The 18,944-nt window shown below is 38.9% G+C and overlaps 1 protein-coding gene across 1 annotated transcript; it reads left to right on the forward strand.

The window, feature by feature from the left end:
• Nucleotides 1-2,520: 2,520 nt before the first annotated feature.
• Nucleotides 2,521-18,733, forward strand: SARAF (store-operated calcium entry associated regulatory factor). The gene is made up of 6 exons (XM_078069663.1): nucleotides 2,521-2,799; nucleotides 10,494-10,672; nucleotides 13,000-13,417; nucleotides 15,554-15,683; nucleotides 16,316-16,464; nucleotides 18,298-18,733. Exons 1-6 carry the CDS (start codon nucleotides 2,697-2,699, stop codon nucleotides 18,321-18,323), a joined length of 1,005 nt encoding a protein of 334 aa, XP_077925789.1. The 5' UTR covers nucleotides 2,521-2,696; the 3' UTR covers nucleotides 18,324-18,733.
• The last annotated feature ends 211 nt before the right edge of the window (nucleotides 18,734-18,944 follow it).

An 18,944-nucleotide genomic window follows, 5' to 3' on the forward strand; every position in this document is an offset into this window, starting at 1 on the left:
TTTATATTATGCTGTTTTCTTCTTCTTTTTTAAAAATTGAAGTATAGGGGCACCTGGGTGGCTCAGTCAGTTAAGTGACCGACTCTTGGTTTTGGCTCAGGTCATGATCTTGGGGTCATGGGACAGAGCCCCCTGCATGGGCTCTCCCTCTGCTTCTCCCCACCCCCCCCACCCCCCATCACCATCCCACCCTCTCTTTCATAAATAAATGAGATCTTTAAAAATTGAAACATAATTAACATACAGTGTTGTATTAGTTTCAGACATACAACATATTGATTCAACAATTCTATACGTTAGTCAGTGCTCACCATGATGAATGTAGTGACTCTCTGCCACCAAACAACATTATTACAATATTGACTATATTCCCTATGCTGTACTTTTCATCTCTGTGACTTATTTATTTTATAAATGGAAACCCCTTAATCCCCTTTATTTCACCCATCCCCCTAGTGACCTCCCCTCTGGCAACCATCAGTTTGTTCTCTGTATTTAAGAATCTGGTTTTGGGTGCCTGGGTGGCTCAGTTGGTTAAGCGACTGCCTTCGGCTCAGGTCATGATCCTGGAGTCCCTGGATCGAGTCCCGCATCGGGCTCCCTGCTCGGCAGGGAGCCTGCTTCTCCCTCTGACACTAGCCCCTCTCATGTGCTCTCTCTCTCTCATTCTCTCTGTCTCAAATAAATAAATAAAATCTTTAAAAAAAAAAAAAAAAAAAAAAGAATCTGGTTTTGTGTGTGTGTGTATTACTCTCTTTTGTTCTTGAATGTGCTTATTATTTATCTGAACTATATTATTTGTTGGCTGTCTCTCCCTCCAGAATGTAAGTTAGGATAACCTTTAGTGTTGTATTCACCACTATCCAGAACTATACATGGCAAATGATGTGATCTCAAATAACAGCAGTTCTCTTGTTAAGGTAATTAATGCCCTCTACATTGCAAAATCCAAAGGTGGCTTTTGGATTCAACCTTTCAACAACAGTGGACACTGTGGACCATTGTCTTTCTCTCAACTACCATATTGCTTCCTTCCTGGCTTTCCTCAGACCTCGCCAGAGGTTACTTTTCAGACTCTTTCTAGGATCTTCTTCTGCCCAGAATTCAAATAATAGTGTTCTCTTAGTTTAGTCCTGGGCCTCCTTCTTTGCCATATCTAAATTCTCTTCCTATGCATTGTACCTTTTTCTGTGGCATTAAATACCATCTTCATTTTGATAACATCAACTACCAAGTTTACCTTAACTTTGAAATACAGACTTACACATCCAAGTGTCTGTTTGACATGTCTATCTGGATGCTTAATAGTCACTGCGAACTTAACATGTTGAGAACAGAATTTTCTATTATCTTTCTTACAATCTTGATTGGTCCCACTCCAAGCCCCCACTGCTCAGCTTCCTCTTGTTCCGCTCTTCCCCTAAATTACTTTGCTTCAGTTGTATTGGACTTGTTTGCCTCTCCCAACCCCTGAATTTTGTTTTATTCACTACTGTATCCCCAGTGCCTAGAACAGTGCCTGGCAGGTACTGTTAGGTACTGGTGGATGCTCGATATGTAAAGTTATTGGCTGAATCGATGAATGATTGTTCCTCAAAACACATGGCAACGGCTTGTGCACCCACTGTTCCCCAAGCTGTGGAGGATCTTCCCCGGACTGTTGTATGGCTGGTTCTTTCTCATTCAGGTCTCAAACTTCAAAATCACTTCCTCAGCAAGGAAATGCCTCCCTGAAGTTGCCTCCCAGTCTCTATTTGTAACACCGTGTTTTATTTTCATCAATGCATTTATCACTGCCTATTATCTTTGCTTACTAATTATTTAATGTTGTTTTTCCTATCCGGCTTTAGTGTAAGGTCCACGAGTACCGGGAATTTGTCTGTCTTCCATGCCTAAAGCAGCGCCTGACACGTATTAGGCATTCAACCTGCATTTGTTGAATGAATGAATGAATGAATGAATGAGAGAAACCCAGGGCCGTCAGGCCTCAAAGATAATGCTCGTGCACTCTTAGAACTGTTTTCTCTGACTGGTTAAGTAGTAGTTTCTTCTCCTGATATTTTGTAAGTTCTTACTGCCTCCACGTACAAGGAAATATATAAAGGCTCTGAACTTCTGAAACCAGACGACATATTCCCTTGCTACCTTTCACCCGAATCTTCTTAGCAAACAATAGTGGAACACGAATCATGTACCAGGCTCTATGTTAGGTGCTGAAGACAGAAAGTTTTATAATGCACAATTACTTTCCTCAGAAAGGTTACGGAGGTTTCGGAAATACATAACCCAAGTACATTTCTTAGATTTTACGTTGGTTTCAATCTCTCTAACCCTTGTCCCTTCGCTTTCTGAGCCGCAGACCAAACGCAACAGGGTTGCGTCATTTCGGTCCCAGCCCCAGCACCCTGCGCCCCGCTCATGGATCCGCCCCCAGCGGAAGCGTCCTGCCCTTGGCCACGCCCCCAGGCGCTCTAGGCCCCAGGGGCGGGGCCTGCAGTGTCCACTCGTGTTCTCCCGCGCGACGCAGTGACAATGACGTAACACTCGCGCACGGACCTTCGCTGCGGCGCTGCGGACGGACATCCCTGCGCCGCGGACTGAGCTCCTGGCGTTGCGGTGCGGCCGCGCGCGGACAGATTTCCGCAAGAGGATTCCGGCCTGGCAGCCGCCTGGCAACCACCCGCTCACCCAGAGCCATGGCCGCAGCCGGTGGGCCGGAAGCTGCTGGACGCTGCCCCCTTCTCAGCCTCCTTTTGCTTCTGCTGATCGCGGGCCCTGCCCTCGGCTGGGGAGACCCTGGTGAGTGCTGTCGTCACCCGTCCCTTTCTGTCGCGTACAGCTAGCGCTCAGAGGCCCAGCGGGCGACATTTCCGTTCGCCTCCGCTTGGGCCTTTCAGCGCTGATTTCTCATTTCCATCTTCTTCCCTCTTCACCTGCGTCCTGCCTGTTCCTTTTGCTCTTCTCAGACGTCCTACGGGACAAGTGGGGACTGTTGGGAAGTCGGCGGGGCGGGACGACTCTGTATTCTTACGGTCCCCTTTCTCCCTTCCCTGGACTCCCAGAATTTGTCTACCTTCTCCTTTCTCGGACTACAATCCTCTTCCCTAAGAATAACTGGAAAGCTCGGCTCTCACCTGCTCCTCTTGCTTTGTTGTCATGACTGTCTGAAGTCATCTTCCCTGCCTGTTGTCATGGCTGCCTGTTGCTATAGCTGACAGTTGCCACAGCACCGGCAGTCTGTGAGTCACACTTAGTGGGCAGCGATGTAAACCTTGTAGGTAGGTTAGCAGAGTCGTAGACTGTACTACTTACATGAGCAGAACCCATGCTTCTTATTCTGACCACTACAGTGAAGTTCATCTCGTTACGTCAGCTTTTCTTCTTTTTCACCGCACACTAGAATTTAAAAAACATTTTATTGTTATTTTTTTGTGTGCGATGATACATGATAAGTGATTTCTGGAGAAGAGATTTTTTTTTATTACTATGTTATTAGAATATTCTAAAGAATTTTTATGGGATAAATAATATTCCGTGTAATTAATATGTGTATATATACACAAACATACAGGTTTCCATTTAATGATGCGTGTTGTTAAATTGGAGTGATGTAAGAAATGACTTTTATTTATTTATTTTTAATTTTTATTTTTTTTAAAGATTTTATTTATTTGACAGAGACACAGCGAGAGAGGGAACACAAGCAGGGGGAGAGAGAGAGAGAGAGGGAGAAGCAGGCTTCCCACAGAGCAGGGAGCCTGATACGGGGCTCGATCCCAGGACCCTGGGATCATGACCTGAGCCGAAGGCAGACGCTTAACGACTGAGCCACCCAGGCGCCCCAAGAAATGACTTTTAAATAGTTAGAACATTTTTTGTTTGGAGAATGAAGATGTTAAAGCATGAAAGGTATCAACATTGCATTTGTGACTTGGGTGATAGGAAATGCCCATGTTTCTTAAGCAAGAGATTTACTTCTGTAATATCCTATTTTATTCCTCAATGCTGAAATGAGAGAGAAGGTGCTGTTTGCAAATACTTGGCTTTGAGTAACTGATTTGATGTGGATGTTTTATTAGTAATAAAAGACAGGTTGGCTTTAAATGTCCATTTATTTATGTATTCCTAGAAAGTTGTATATAAAGAGGACATTTTGATCAGAATTATAATTTAAAAACAGGACTGAAACAGTTGAACCATCAATTCTTTTTTTTTTTTTTTTAAGACTTATTTATTTGAGAGAGAGAGTGTGCGTGTGTGCTGGGGTGAACGCATGTGCAGGGGGAGGAGCGGAGGGAGAGAGAGGGAGAGAATCTCAAGCTGACTCCGGCTGAGCGGCGAGCCCAGCCTGAGGCTTTATCCCACCACCATGAGATCATGACCTGAGCTGAAATCAAGAGTCCTATGCTTAACCAACTGAGCTACCCAGGTGCCCCGAACCCTCAATTCTTAATAAAAAAAAAAAAAAAAAAAAGGAAGTTTACAGATGAAGAGTCAGGGAAATTAAAAAAAGGAACCAAATTTAAATGAATGGTGAACCACTTCTTGGTAGCTCTTAGTCTATCTAATGTATAAACTATTGTTCTGGAACAAAAAGCACCAAAATATTTTGCAGAGTAAACACAATCGATTTTTATAAATTCTAGTTTACCTTAAATTTACTTTGAGGAACTGTTCTATAAAAGTTTTATTGGGTCAAGTTTTATCAAGCCTTGTAATAAAACAATAATCACTCCCTAGTTTTTTTTTTACTTTGGATGCACTTTGTCTTTAGCTAACATAGAGTGATAATTTGTCTGGAAAAAAATTGTACCAGTTCTAAAGAGATTACCGGACTTTTCAAAATTCTTTATGGAATTATTTTATATTTAAGTCACTTTTCTGGGTGTTGGCAATATAGCAGTGAACAAAAGTGAGCATTTTGCCCCCAGAGAGTTTACATCTATTGAGGAGAAATAAACAATACACAAATTGGTAAGTAGCATGTCATATCATGAAAAGTGGTATGGGCAATGGTAACGCAGGGGAAGGAAGACAGGGTGTGCAGGTAGAAGTGGAACTTTCAAAATATACATTGGTCAGGGAAGAAGTCACTGTTAAGGTGACATTTGATCAGAAACCTGAGGGTCGAGGAGGGATAACCATGACTTGCATTTTAAAGGCTCATTCTGTCCTCTCTGTGGAGAACAGACTGTAGGAGGTCCGGGGAAGCAGGGAGGCCAGTGAAGAGGCTGCTGGTACAGTGAGTTCCAAGAGTAGGGATGGTGTGGCCAGCGGAGAAGCAGTGGAGTTGGTGAGAGTGATTGGATTCTCACCTGTTTAGAAGGTGGAGCTGACATGCTATTCTGATGGATTAGATGTAGGGGTGAGAGGAGAGGACAAAGGTGATCCAAGGTTTTTGGCCTGAGTGACTAGAAGTGTGGAGTGACCATTACCTGAGAGATGTGGAAGATTGTGAGAGAAGCATGTTTGGTTTTGTTCATCTTAAGTTTGAGACCTGTAAATGGATTTCCATTTGTGAGTCTGGACTTGTGGGGACTCCCTGTGACCCTTGACTGATACAACTAGTGGTGGATGGGTATGAGCACTTTGTTCTTAGACCTCATCTCACTTTGGGCTGCAATAACAAAATACCATGTTTTTCTTTTTTTTTTTTTTTAAAGATTTTATTTATTTATTTGAGAGAGAGAGAATGAGAGACAGAGAGCCTGAGAGGGGGGAGGGTCGAAGGGAGAAGCAGACTCCCTGCTGAGCAGGGAGCCTGATGCAGGACTCAATCCTGGGACTCCAGGATCATGACCTGAGCCCAAGGCAGTCGCCTAACCGAGTCACCCAGGTGCCCACAAAATACCATGATTGGTTGGCTTAAACAACAAGCATTTATTTCTCATATTCTGGAGGCTGGGAAGTCCAAGATCAGGGTGCTAGCATGTTTGTTGTCAGGTGAGGACCCTCTTCCTCATTTGCAGATGATTGTCTTGTACATCCTCACATGGCAGAGAAAGAGAAGGCTCTGGTCTTTTCCTCTTCTTATAAAGGTCTAATGCTATCATAGGGGCTTCATCCTCAAGCCCTCATCTAAAACTAATCACTTCCCAAAGTCCTTGCCTCCAGATATACTGACATTGGGATTAGGGCTTCAACATAGGAATTTTTAAGGCCACAAAACAGCGACCTTTAGGAGATCTAGGGAAGAAAAATGCTGTAGGGTTATGTTAATGAAACCCAGTGTGTATATAGCTCCTTCAACATTCTCAGTAATATATATTGTACTTGATCATTTATTATGTGTCAAGTACTCTGCAGGACAGTTCTAGTAAATCATACCTAAACTTCACAACCTATTTTAAGGTTGATAAATCAAAGCTTCATGACCAGTTTTAAAGTTGATACTATCTTCTTAATTTTACAAGTGAGGAAACTTCTATGCAGATAAATTAAGTGACTTGGCCAAAGTCATATAGCAAGTTGGTGATGGGAATTTAGTTCAGTGTTCTTCGCATTATCTCAACCCTGCTACAATAATTTCAAGTTATTATTATTCCTGTTACTTAGTTTAATAATACCTTATGACTTTAAACCTTTGAATATTTTCATTGTTACAGTTTTTTATGTATGAGGTGGTCGTTTGGGGTTAATATACCATATTTTATTTTAATATAGTTCTTGGAAATTTTAGGTCTTCAGCCCATGTGGAATTAAGTTTTTATATTGCTGTGGATTTTGTTCTAGCTGCATAGTCAATTATGTTGGTGTCATGTATTAAAGAAGGCACTCTTTTTTTTTTCTAAATTAAAAAGTCCACTTTATCTTTTCTTTTTCAAGTTTTTTATTTTTATTTTTATTTTTTAAAAATATTTTTATTTATTTATTTATTTGACAGAGAGAGACACAGCGAGAGAGGGAACACAAGCAGGGGGATTGGGAGAGGGAGAAGCAGGCTTCCCACCGAGCAGGGAGCCCGATGCGGGGCTCGATCCCAGGACCCCGGGATCGTGACCTGAGCCGAAGGCAGACTCTTAACGACTGAGCCACCCAGGCGCCCCTTACGTTTTTTTTTTTTTTACTTATTTGAGAGGCAGTGCGGGTGTGCACCCAAGCACAAGCAGGGGAAGGGGCAGAGGAAGAGGGAGAGAGAGAATCTCAGGCTGACTCCAGCTGAGCGTGGAGCCCCATTCGGGAGCCCAGTGAGGGGCTTGATCCCATCACCCAGAGATCATGACCTGAGCTAAAATTAAGAGTCAGATACTCATCTGATTGAGCCACCCAGGTGCCCCAAAATGTCCACTTTATCTTCTATTGGATTCCTACATATATCTGGATTTATTCTGGGCTTTCTTTTGTCTCATAGTTCCCTTGCCTATTTTTTTTTAATTAAAAAAGATTAAATTCAAGTTAGTTAACATATAGTATATTATTAGTTTCAGGGGTAGAATTTAGTGATTCAGGAGTTGCATATAACATCCAGTGCTCGTTACATCAAGTGACCTCCTTAATGCCCATCACCCAATTACTCCATCCCCTCCTCCTTTGCCTATATCTGTTCTAATTCCATACTATCTTGATTATAGTTATTTTATGGTAAGTTTTATTGTCTGGTAAAGCAATTCTTTTTCAAAAAATTTTTGGCTATTTATAGACATTAGTTTGTCCACAGGACCTTTAACATAATTTCTTCCTGGTTCCAAAAATCCCAGTTTGGTTCCTGGTGGGAAGTGCATTACATTTATTTAGATCTTATTATATACGTATTTTTAAAATATAGATCACATATTGATCCTAAGTTTATTTCCAGATATTTTATGTATGTTTTTATGTTTTATGTAGTTTGGCACTAATTTGAGATAGGCTTCCTATTTTCATTTTTAATTGGATACAGGTATAGAAAAAACTGTTGACCTTTGGTAATTGATAAAATATCTAGCTGTTTTATCAAATTCTCTTATTATGCCATGGTTGTCTTTTGGGAAGTTCTCTTGGATTTTGTAGGTCCAGAAACTCTGAATAAAATGTTATTTCTTCTGTTTGTACCACATGTGACAGATACCACTGGAGGATTACTCAGAAGCCGTTGTCTACCTTCTTCTCCTTGTCTACCTCCATGTAGATACTGGGAAAGCCAAATACTCATTTTACTAGAATTACTGGATCCTAAGTCATTCTAGTCAGTCTACCAGAGGAATTCTGGGAAAGATATTTTAAATTTTGGTGGAAAGTTATCAATCTTTACATATTCCTGTTTTCTTTCAACTCTCTATTTAGAGTTGAAATATGTCAATGTAATTTTAGGCATCATGACAGGCCATCATTAAATCCTTCAATATGCCCCCCTTCCTTTTTTAAAAAGGAACTTTTCCCCACAAGGTAAAAATAACATTGCCCCTGACAAAATTAATCTTAATTTCTTAATATCAACTAATTATCCATTCCATATTCAGATATCACAATTATGCCTGAAATGTCTAAACTAGTTGGTTCAAAACCCGACCCAATCCAGGTCTGTGCATCCCATCTGATTGTATTCTCCCTTAAGTCTTCGTAAATGTAGAACAAAGAGTCCTTTATTTATGCTACTGCTTTGCTGAAGGGTTTGGGCCTGTTGTCCTTTAGAGTATCCTACCTTCTGGATTCTGTTTTCTCATGGTGTTTTAGCTTGCTTTTTTTCTTCCCTGTTTTTCTCGTAGACTGGATGTTAAGTCCAAAGGTTTGGTAAAATTCATGTTAAATACTTTTGGGGATTACATCATAGTAGATGTAGATTTGTTCTACCATTATTGATGTTAAGATTAACTAGTAGATTAAAAGTGGCTTTATAACCCTTGTGAAGTTACATTTTTCCAGAAAGCACTCTGTGTAATGTTAGTTGGCACCATACCAATATCCAGTCTCTTAATGATTTTAAAACCAGTAAATCCTTGTCTGCATCGGTTTCTTTGGGCATTATGAAATGATGATTTTTTTCTAATTCTGTCATTTCTTCTGCATTTATTAGCTGTCATTCTTCAGTAAAGTTGAGATTTCCATTATCACCTGAGGCTATTTCAGATTATAGTTCCTGGTGGAAAGTCAGAATATAAATTTAATTTTTAATCTTTAATTACCAATTTTCGGAGTAAGGAGGTAGGTAGCAACTTTTAGTGACAAATGAGTTTTTGGCATTCTCTTTGAGTATCATTATAGACTCTGATTCATAGATTGAACATAATTTGATCAATTACAGTCTTTATCTTGCTGGTCAGTGTTTTTCTTTTGGTATCTTAAGAATTCTCCATATCAGGATTATAAACATTCTGTTGTGCTTTCTTCTAGTATTTTTTATTTGTTGTATGTTTTATGGTAAGTTTTTAGCCATCATGGATTAATTTTTGTACATGGTGTATGATGATCAATTTTTCTAATCCTCTGCCAATATTACACTGTTTATACTACTATAGGTTTAATAATATATTTTGATATATGTAGTCCACATTTACTTTCTTTGTTGTTACTGGTTTTCAGCTGTCTTTCCATTATTGATTTTATATATTATTATATGTTTGATGTTATATTTCTAGTTTTATTGCATTCTGGTGAGTGTGGCTGATAAATCTCAGCTTAGTCACATTTATTAAGTTCTTTTTTTGGTAAATAAGTATAAATATGATCTGTATCTGCTGATATGAGGGAATGTCTATGATGTATAATTAAGTGGAAAAACCATGTGAAGAATAATGTGGACTGTATATTCAGTTTTTATAACCATAGATTAACAAAACCCAAAACAACTCCTGTATCTGTGTCTGGGTAAGCAAGAAAAAGGTACTTACCAGGTCGTTAATTTGGGTTATTACAGAAATGTGAAATTGGAGGAAGAGTGGGTTTCACTATTTAAAAAAATCGTGAAATATATCATAAACATACATGAATAGTTTCAAGAAGAATAAAACGATGGGGTGACGTGAGTGTCCTCAGCTGATCCCAGGTAGCAGGACATGGGGGAAGAGGAGGAACTTCCATCAGCTCAAGGTCAAGACAGACCAAATACAGATAAAAACCAAAGCCAGGTTCACCTGGACATTCTGTCCTTAGGTTTAAAAAAGGTGAGGTAAGGTAACAGCAGGGAATTTTGCTGGTAGCCCTTTTGAGCAGTACGCTTGCAGTGTGGACTTGTTACCCTCTGCCTGACCCATGGTTATCATCCTGCTATCTTCACTTATCATTCTCCTTGGGATTAACTTTGTCCCTCTGTATGCCACTACTCTTTCTTTAGACCTCTGGTTTTTATGTTTTTCTCTTGTGAATATCCTTCGTTATCTTACTGAGAATTGATACCTGGGAGATAAATATTTTGAAACCTTTCAGATGTCTGAAAATTCTACTCTCTTGCTTGAGTGACAATGTAGAATTCTACATCCACTTACTTTTGAAAGTATTTTCTATGACAAGAGTTTTATTAGGATGACTCTGTGTTTGACAATATATTTACTACCTGTTCATCTGTGTTCTTGTTTTAGACAGAATATTGTTGCGGGATGTAAAAGCTCTTACCCTCTACCATGACCGCTATACCACCTCTCGTAGGCTGGATCCGATCCCACAATTGAAATGTGTTGGAGGCACAGCTGGTTGTGATTCTTATACCCCAAAAGTCATACAATGTCAGAACAAAGGTTGGGATGGTTATGATGTACAGGTAATATTCATTATGTTGATGACAGTCTAACTGGAATTTTTATTCAATAAAGTGTTTATTGGGATATGATTCAGTATTTTTGGGAAAGACATATAGAAAATCTCAAGTTAAATATATAAATATAAATCAGTTATTCATTTTCTGGAAGAACATCCTCCAAAAGAAATGAACTGATTTTAAAGCCTGGAAATAGGGGTGCCTGGGTGGCTCAGTTGGTTAGCCATCTGCCTTCAGCTCAGATCATGATCCCAGGGTCCTGGGATCGAGCCCCACATTGAGCCCCTGCTCAGTGGGGGGCCTGCTTCTACCTCTCCCTCTGCCTCTCCCCCTGCCTGTGCTCTCCTGCTCTGTCAAATAAATAAATAAAATCTTTAAAATAAATAAGTAAAAATAAGGCCTGGAAATATTCATTGTTATTTTCTTCTAACACATTAGTAAATTTTCAAAACTTTATATACTTGAGGGTAGGGGTAGAGGTTCTCTTCTTGTTGTCATTTTACTGTCACTCCTCAAAGAATACCAACCTGCGCTTGAGAAATAATGTTAACATGATCAGGAATCATAGGCTGTTAGGAAATGTAAAATGGTGCAGCTGCTTTGGAAAACTGCCTGGCTGTTCCTCAAAAGGTTAAACATAGAGTTACTATATGCCCCAGTCATTCCACTACTAGGTCTATACCCAGGAGAATTAAAAATATATGTCCACACAAAAATTTGTACATAAATGTTTGTAGCAGCATTATTCATAATAGCCAAAAAGTAGAAACATCCTAAATGTCTATTATTGATGAATGAATAAACAAAATGTGGTATATCCATACAATGGAATATTATTTCGCCATAAAAAAGAATGAAGAACAGATACATGCTACAACATGTGTGAAAACATTATGCTAAGTCAAAGAAGTCAATCACATGTTGTATGAAATGTTCAGGATAGGGAAATCCATAAAGGCAGATTGGTAGTTGCCCAGGGCTGGGAGATTTGGGAGGAAGTGAATGACTGCTAATGGATATGAGATTTCTTTTTGGGGTGATGAAAATGTGCTAAAATTGATTGTGGTGATGGTTGCACAACTGTGAATATACTAAAAACCATCAAAATGGGTGAATGTATGGTAGGTGAATCATATTTCAATAAAGCTGTTATAAAAAATAAAATAACATATCTGAAATTTGGGAGAGGAAGATAATTGGCCAAAAACTTACCGAAACGCAGAAGAACAAATCAGATCTATTTTAGCTTGTGTCTCTTTAAATGCTGTTAAAGAAGCATATTACCTATTTTGCTCAAAATATAGTTATGAAATTTAAACTCAGACTTTTTAAAAAAAGATTTTATTTTATTTATTTGAGAGAGCAAGAGCGAGAGAGCATGTGTAGGTGGGGGGAGTGGACTTTTTTTTTAAGGTGGAAATTTTTGAGGCTAGCGTGAATTCTTTTTGCATTTTTCTAAATATCTTCAAAAAAATTTTTAAGAGATGGGGCGCCTGGCTGGCTCAGTCAGTGGAATATGTGATTCTTGATCTTGGGGTTGTGAGTTCAGGCCCCATGCTGGGTGTAGAGATTACTTTAAAAATTTTTTTAAGAGAATTACTTAGAGGATTGGACCCTTGGAAAGTTAGTCCATAGTATTATAAAATTTGTGCAGAAAGTTTTTCTCAGAAGGTTATATACTATCTCTGATGCTATATGTAGTTACCAGATACTCCTGTATGATGCTGATGTTTGAGCCTTAACTTAAAAAAAAACAACTCTGTTTTTATTATTTATTTTTAAAAGATTTATTTATTTTAGAGAGAGAAAGAGTGAGCACATGCTGTCATGGGGGATGGGTGGTCGGGCAGAGGAAGCGGGAGAGACTCTTAGGCGGACTCTGTGCTGAGCGCGGAGCCTGTGGCGGGGCTCCATCTCACCACCCCGACATCACGACCTGAGCCGGAACCGAGAGTCGGTTGCTTAACTGACTCTGCCACCTCGGTGCCCCCCAAAACCTCTTATTTTTAAAACATCTTGAACAAGAGTGGCAAAAAGTTGACATTTAAAAATTTTGCTTAACATTTACAATTGTGGAATATTTAATATGTACAAAAGAATTACTTACATGTGTATGTAAGGAATAAGGAATAGTAATAAAACAGACACTCAGGTACCTAGTACCTAGCTTTGAAGTCCCTGGGTTACCTTCCCCCAACACAGAAGTACTCATTGTTGTGAATTTTATCATTCCCTGACTTCATTTTGCAGTTTTATGACTGCCCAGATAGTACATATTAGATGAAAAACAATTTTTGATTCTAATAGCGTATTTCTATTTTTCTTCACAGTGGGAATGTAAGACCGATTTAGATATTGCGTATAAATTTGGAAAAACTGTGGTAAGCTGTGAAGGCTATGAATCCTCTGAAGACCAGTATATACTAAGAGGTTCCTGTGGCTTGGAGTATAACTTAGATTATACAGAACTTGGCCTGAAGAAATTGAGAGAGTCTGGAAAAAACCATGGCTTTAACTCTTTCTCTGATTATTATAATAAGCTGTACTCCCCAGATTCTAGTGGCATCAGTGGATTGATTACCATCATAGTACTACTTGCTATTGCTTTTGGAGTTTATAAATTGTTCCTTAGTGATGGTCAAGATTCTCCTCCACCATATTCTGAGTATCCTCCAAATTCCCATCGTTATCAGAGATTCACCAACTCAGCAGGACCCCCTCCTGCAGGCTTTAAGTCTGAATTCACAGGTATGTTTCCCTAATGGCAATAAGTAGGGTAGATGCCAGGTAGTGAATCTTGTGCTGGTTTCTGAAATAGAATGTGGTCAGATTGGGAAACCAAAGCAGATTTGTCTTCTCATCTTATATTTTACTTTTTCAACTTCTTTACCTCTTATTCTATGTAAGGGTAATTGTGATTATTATTTGAAGGTGGCATGATTAAATTATAAATCACCTTAATCAGAAAAACTTGATCAGATTTGGTAATAAGCATTTACCTTGAACTCTCATACCATACACAAAAATTTATTCATTAAATATTATAGATCTCAGCATAAAAGGTAAAACAGGTTTCCAGAAAACATAGGAAGATATTTGTCATGATCATGCGGTAGGTAAAAATTACTTAGACTATAAAAAGTTCCAGCCATAAAGAACGGATGGATAAATTTGACTTTATTTAAATTAAGAATGTTTAGCCATCAAAAGACCACATTTAACAGAGTGGAAAGGCAAGCCACAGACTGGGAGAAAATATTTGTAAAACGTTATTTCCAACACAGGGTATGTGTCTAGAATATATATGTATGTGCTGCCCAAGCGAGCCCTAGAATATATAAAGAACTCTCCCACAAATCTGAGGGAAGACACACAACCCAGTTTTTAAAATGGACAGAGACTTGAACAGCCTTTTATAATAGAAGATATCCAGATGTCCAGTAACAGTATGAAAAGGTGCCTAGCATCATTAGTTTTCAGGAAAATGCAAATTAAAACCACACTGAGTTCATTATTAACCACTATATAACCACCATAACGGCTACCATTAAAAAGGGAGAGTACCAGGTAAGGGTAAGGATGTAGTCAACTGCAACTTGACGGTAGGAGTTACAGTAGAAAACACTTTGAAAACTGGCACCGCCTCCCCTATGACCCAGCAGTTCCGTTCCTCAATACATACCTACGAGAAGTGCATGCATTTGTACACAAAAAGACATGCACAGAGCATTTTTACAGTTTTATTCATAACAGGAAAAAACTGGAAATAGAATGTACGTAAACATAAGAATGGGACAAATTGTGATTTTTTTCACACAATGGAATACTATAGATCAGTTTAAAAAAACAAACCCAAAAACTGATACAGTGCAATAATGGGGGTTGACTCTCATAGACACAATGATGTGCCGGACACGGAAGAGTACCTAGTGTGTGATTATGTTTATACAAAGTTCAGGAATGGGTAAAACTAAAGTATAGTGAGAGAAGTCAGGGTAATGCTTATCTCTGGTGTGGGTGGGTGTCTATTGGGAATTGTCATGAGGGAGCCTTCCGGGGTGCTAGAAATGTTTTATTGATGTGCGTAGTGGTTACATGCACGAGTACATATGTACAAATTTATTATGTTGTTTCATGTGAGATTAGCACACTTTCCTTTATGTGTGCTATACATCAATTAAAAAAAAAAAACAACTTCCTCTGAGCTGAAGATACTTTTTTGGTCTCTTTAAGATCTGACTTCCCAGTTGATACAAATATTTGGCTGCTGCCTCCACTTGGATTCCTCCATTAGACACTCAAGTACAGCTATCACCTGAAGCTCTTACAGATGTTCATAATACAACAGAAGGAACTCCCGGGGGGTCATCTTCCAGTAGCCGATCCTGAGCAGGGCAGATGTGACTTTACAGGAGGACACTAACCCCCCTTCTAAAATATATCTCTTTTTTTTCCATGTCCGTGGGAAAGCTGCTCCTTAGTTATAAATCAGTATTTTATGAATACACTTTTTAAAAAAAGATTTATTTATTTCAGAGAGAGAGAGAGTGTGTGGTGGGGGTGGAGGAACAGAGGGAGAGGGAGAGAGAGCTTGAAGCAGACTCCCTGCTGAGCGGGGAGCCTGACGTGGGGCTCGATGCCACAACCCTGAGATCATGACCTGGGCCGAAATCAAGAGTGGGACGCTCAGCCGACTGAGCCACCCAGGCGCCCCCCCGCCCCCTGCTTTTTTTAGTATACACTTTTTGAATACAACTTGTTTATGAGTCGAGGGTTGAGTATTAGTAATAAATAGGACAAATGAAGTAATTGAAATGCCGTATTATTTTTGGTTTTGTGGGCTGTTTTAAGTGAGGTTACATAATAAATCATTTTTATTTCTAGGACCACACGGTGCAGCTTCTGGTTTCGGCAGTGCTTTCACAGGACAACAGGGATATGACAATTCAGGACCAGGGTTCTGGACTGGCTTGGGAACTGGAGGAATATTAGGATATTTGTTTGGCAGTAACAGGTAGGCTTTGCACTGATCTCCCTTGCCCTTTAATTCCACATTTCTTTAGAGGCTTCTTTGTTTGCTTTGCAGTTTTATTGGATGTGGTGTTGTTAGGAAAATAAATTATGGTGACATTACCCTATTAAATCAGATTCTCTGCTATATGGGCTTTCATCAATATTGTATATGTTGTTTTCTTTCATTGTGTTTCTTCTTCCAGTGTCATCCTTATAGAGATCATGAGATAGGAAAAAGACTCTTTACTTAACATCTGAGAAAATGAGAAGACAGGAAAGAACATGGCATTTGAGGAACAGTTAGCAGTCTGGTTTCGTAGGAGAGTGATAGAGAAGCAAGGCTGAAAAGGGCTTAGAGCCAGATTTTGGGATGTCTTCTTATTATTGGTAGTTTAATTTTAGATTTTATCTGAGTATGAGTTCTGGAAGAAAGAGTCTCTTCTTCCTGTCACTCTGCCCCCCATGGCAGTGACTATACAATATCAGAAATACAAAACAGTATTTATTTCATGTTATACCAGATCACTGAGGAAAAACACTTGATAAAGGTATTTTTTTTCTGAGAGCGTAGGGATAGGAGGATATTTAAAAGTCATAAGAAAAATGCCTGATATGCTTTTGTGTCTTTAATAGAGCAGCAACACCCTTCTCAGACTCGTGGTACTACCCGTCTCCTTCATACTCTAGCACATGGAATAGTCGTGCTTACTCACCCCTTCGTGGAGCCTCAGGTAGCTATTCGGCATATTCAAGCTCAGAGACGAGAACCAGAACAGCATCAGGTAAGAGTGAAAGCATGGAAGTTCCTATTACGTAGCAGTGAAGTACAGAAATAGTTTTGGAACTTAAGAAGATAGTTATTAACTATATATTAGCAATCATAATTTTATTTGGCATACCCATCAGAAATATTAATAGCATAATTAACTCAGATTAAAATATAGTTCAGATTCATTCTTTTCTCAACATTCTTTAAAAATCAAACAGGGATTTGGTTTAGACTCACTTCTACCACTAACCAGGGTTTTACCTTAAACCTTCCTAAACATTGGTTTCACCATACGTTTAATTCTGTGACCTCTAGGCTTCTTTTAAGCTTATTTAAAATGGAACTTTCTAGGTAGAAGTTTGAACTTTTAAAATTCAGTAAGACTCAGTAAATAACTCAGTAAATCCATACTTTAAATAATTATCAAAAATATGGTGGTTATGTTTATTGCTATTGTTAAGAGGAAATTTTGTAAAAAGCAAAGATATAATATAAAAAATTAAAAAGCTATTTGTTTTAAAACATCCAGCTAATTAGCAGAGGATGGGAGGACATGGATAATGAAGTAGTATAGATTGCTGTGGATCTCTTCAGCAGGGGGAAGTTATGGAACAGAGGTTAATTCTTGATATTGACAGAAGACTTGTTTAAATATGTTTTGAAAAAAAAATAAATATGTTTTGAAGTGTAAGAGTGAATTTCTCATAGTACTGGTGTGAATATAAATTGACATGATCACTTTGCAAGATTGGCATTACCGACTAAAATTAAGCACAAACATCCTCAAGACCCAGCAATTTCACTCTCAAGATATATAGCAACAGAAATGCATATACTTGTACACTGAAAGATAAGTATGAGAACGTTCATGGCATCTTTATTCCTAATAGCCTCCAACTGGAAAAAACCATGTATCCAGCAGTAGTAAACGAGATGAATAAATTGAGTTATGGCCATACAGTGGAATGCTGTGCAACAGAGAGAGAGAATAAACAGCTGTATGCAATAATGTGGGTAGATCTACCAAGTATAAAAAGAAAAGAAAGAAGCCAGACACAAAGGAATATATATAAATACGATTACAACATTCATATTTTATAAATATGCGTGTTTAAAAACAAGCAAAGCTAACCTGTGGTGTTAGATGTAAGGAGGTGGTTACTTTTTGGGAGGAAGAGGGGAGGTAGTGATTGGGAAGATATATAAAAATATAGTTACGTAGGACATAACACAACAGGAAAACTCATTCTCAGTGGAAACAAAAATTGTAAAAAAACCCATAAATATCAACTAGAAATCTTTGGGACTTAAATGAAGAAAATCATTAAACGTTACCGAATAACCTAAAGGAAAACCTGATGGGAACACTTGTCATCTTGTAAACTATTAGTGCATTTTCGTGTGTGTGTGTGTGTGTGTGTGTGTGTGTGTGGGTGGAGGGGGAGGTTGACTGAGTAACATTTACCATTGAAAGCCTGAAACTTGCTCCTACAGTAGTTTGGTTGCTGCTGGAGTTGCGACCGGTAGCAGGGCATGGCTGGCTCCATTGGCCTCTCTGCTCTTTGGCTCAGACTTTGAGTATTGCCCGTACCACGTTGGCCCCACCATAGAACACGTGTTCTTTGGTTTCCTGACTACAAGTGATTCCTAAGCAGCATGTCTGCGTCTAGTCAACTTGATGCCTGGGTGACGGGGAGGGCTGTTGCGGGTGGCGAAGCACTGTCTTCCTCCTTCCCTCGTGTCTCTTTATTCATTTGTTAACAATAAACGTGTTCCTGTTGTAGTTTTATAAGCAATGCCAGTGCATCTTTAAAAGCCAATATAAATTTTACTCTTCTCATTTTAGGATATGGTGGTACCAGAAGACGATAAGACACTAAAAAGTTGAAGTCAAACACTGGATGCAAAATTTCTGATTTTAAAGTACTGGTGTGAATTAAAAAAAAAAAAAAAGCGCTACCTGCTAACCACTGGGGAATATGTAAAAGCTGTGTGGTTTTTTTGGTCCTGTATTGCTTTTTGTGCTCTATTACTTGAGACTAACGTTGATATATGAGAAAATGCTTCTGTAGAGAATTGTATGTTAGTGTAATGTGCAGTTGTGTTTTACAGTTTCTGAAAGTGATGATTACTGTGAAAAGCTGAAAATGCGTTAATTTCTAAAACCTATGACGTCATTAAGAATGAAGGCTTTATGACCATTAGACACTGGGTACAGAAAATGTCAATCTTACATGGTTTTAGTTGATGAGTCATTACCTTATAAAAACGATAATAATCTATTTGGCATTTACTGTGTTGTGTTTACTGTTCTTCAAACATTTAAACCAAGCTTTGGACTACCACTTATACTTACCTGTATGTTCTGATCACTTTTGAGCTCATGAGCTTTGAATCCTTCAGTGGCGGTGGGGTTCAATTAAGTGAGGATGACCTTTTTTGGGAAAAGGTAGAAAATATCTAGAAAGTTGTTGCGAATGATTTCTGTGCTGA

The sequence above is a fragment of the Halichoerus grypus genome, chromosome 3 (genome assembly GCF_964656455.1).
Source record: "Halichoerus grypus chromosome 3, mHalGry1.hap1.1, whole genome shotgun sequence".
In the NCBI taxonomy this organism is placed as follows: Eukaryota; Metazoa; Chordata; class Mammalia; order Carnivora; family Phocidae; genus Halichoerus; species Halichoerus grypus.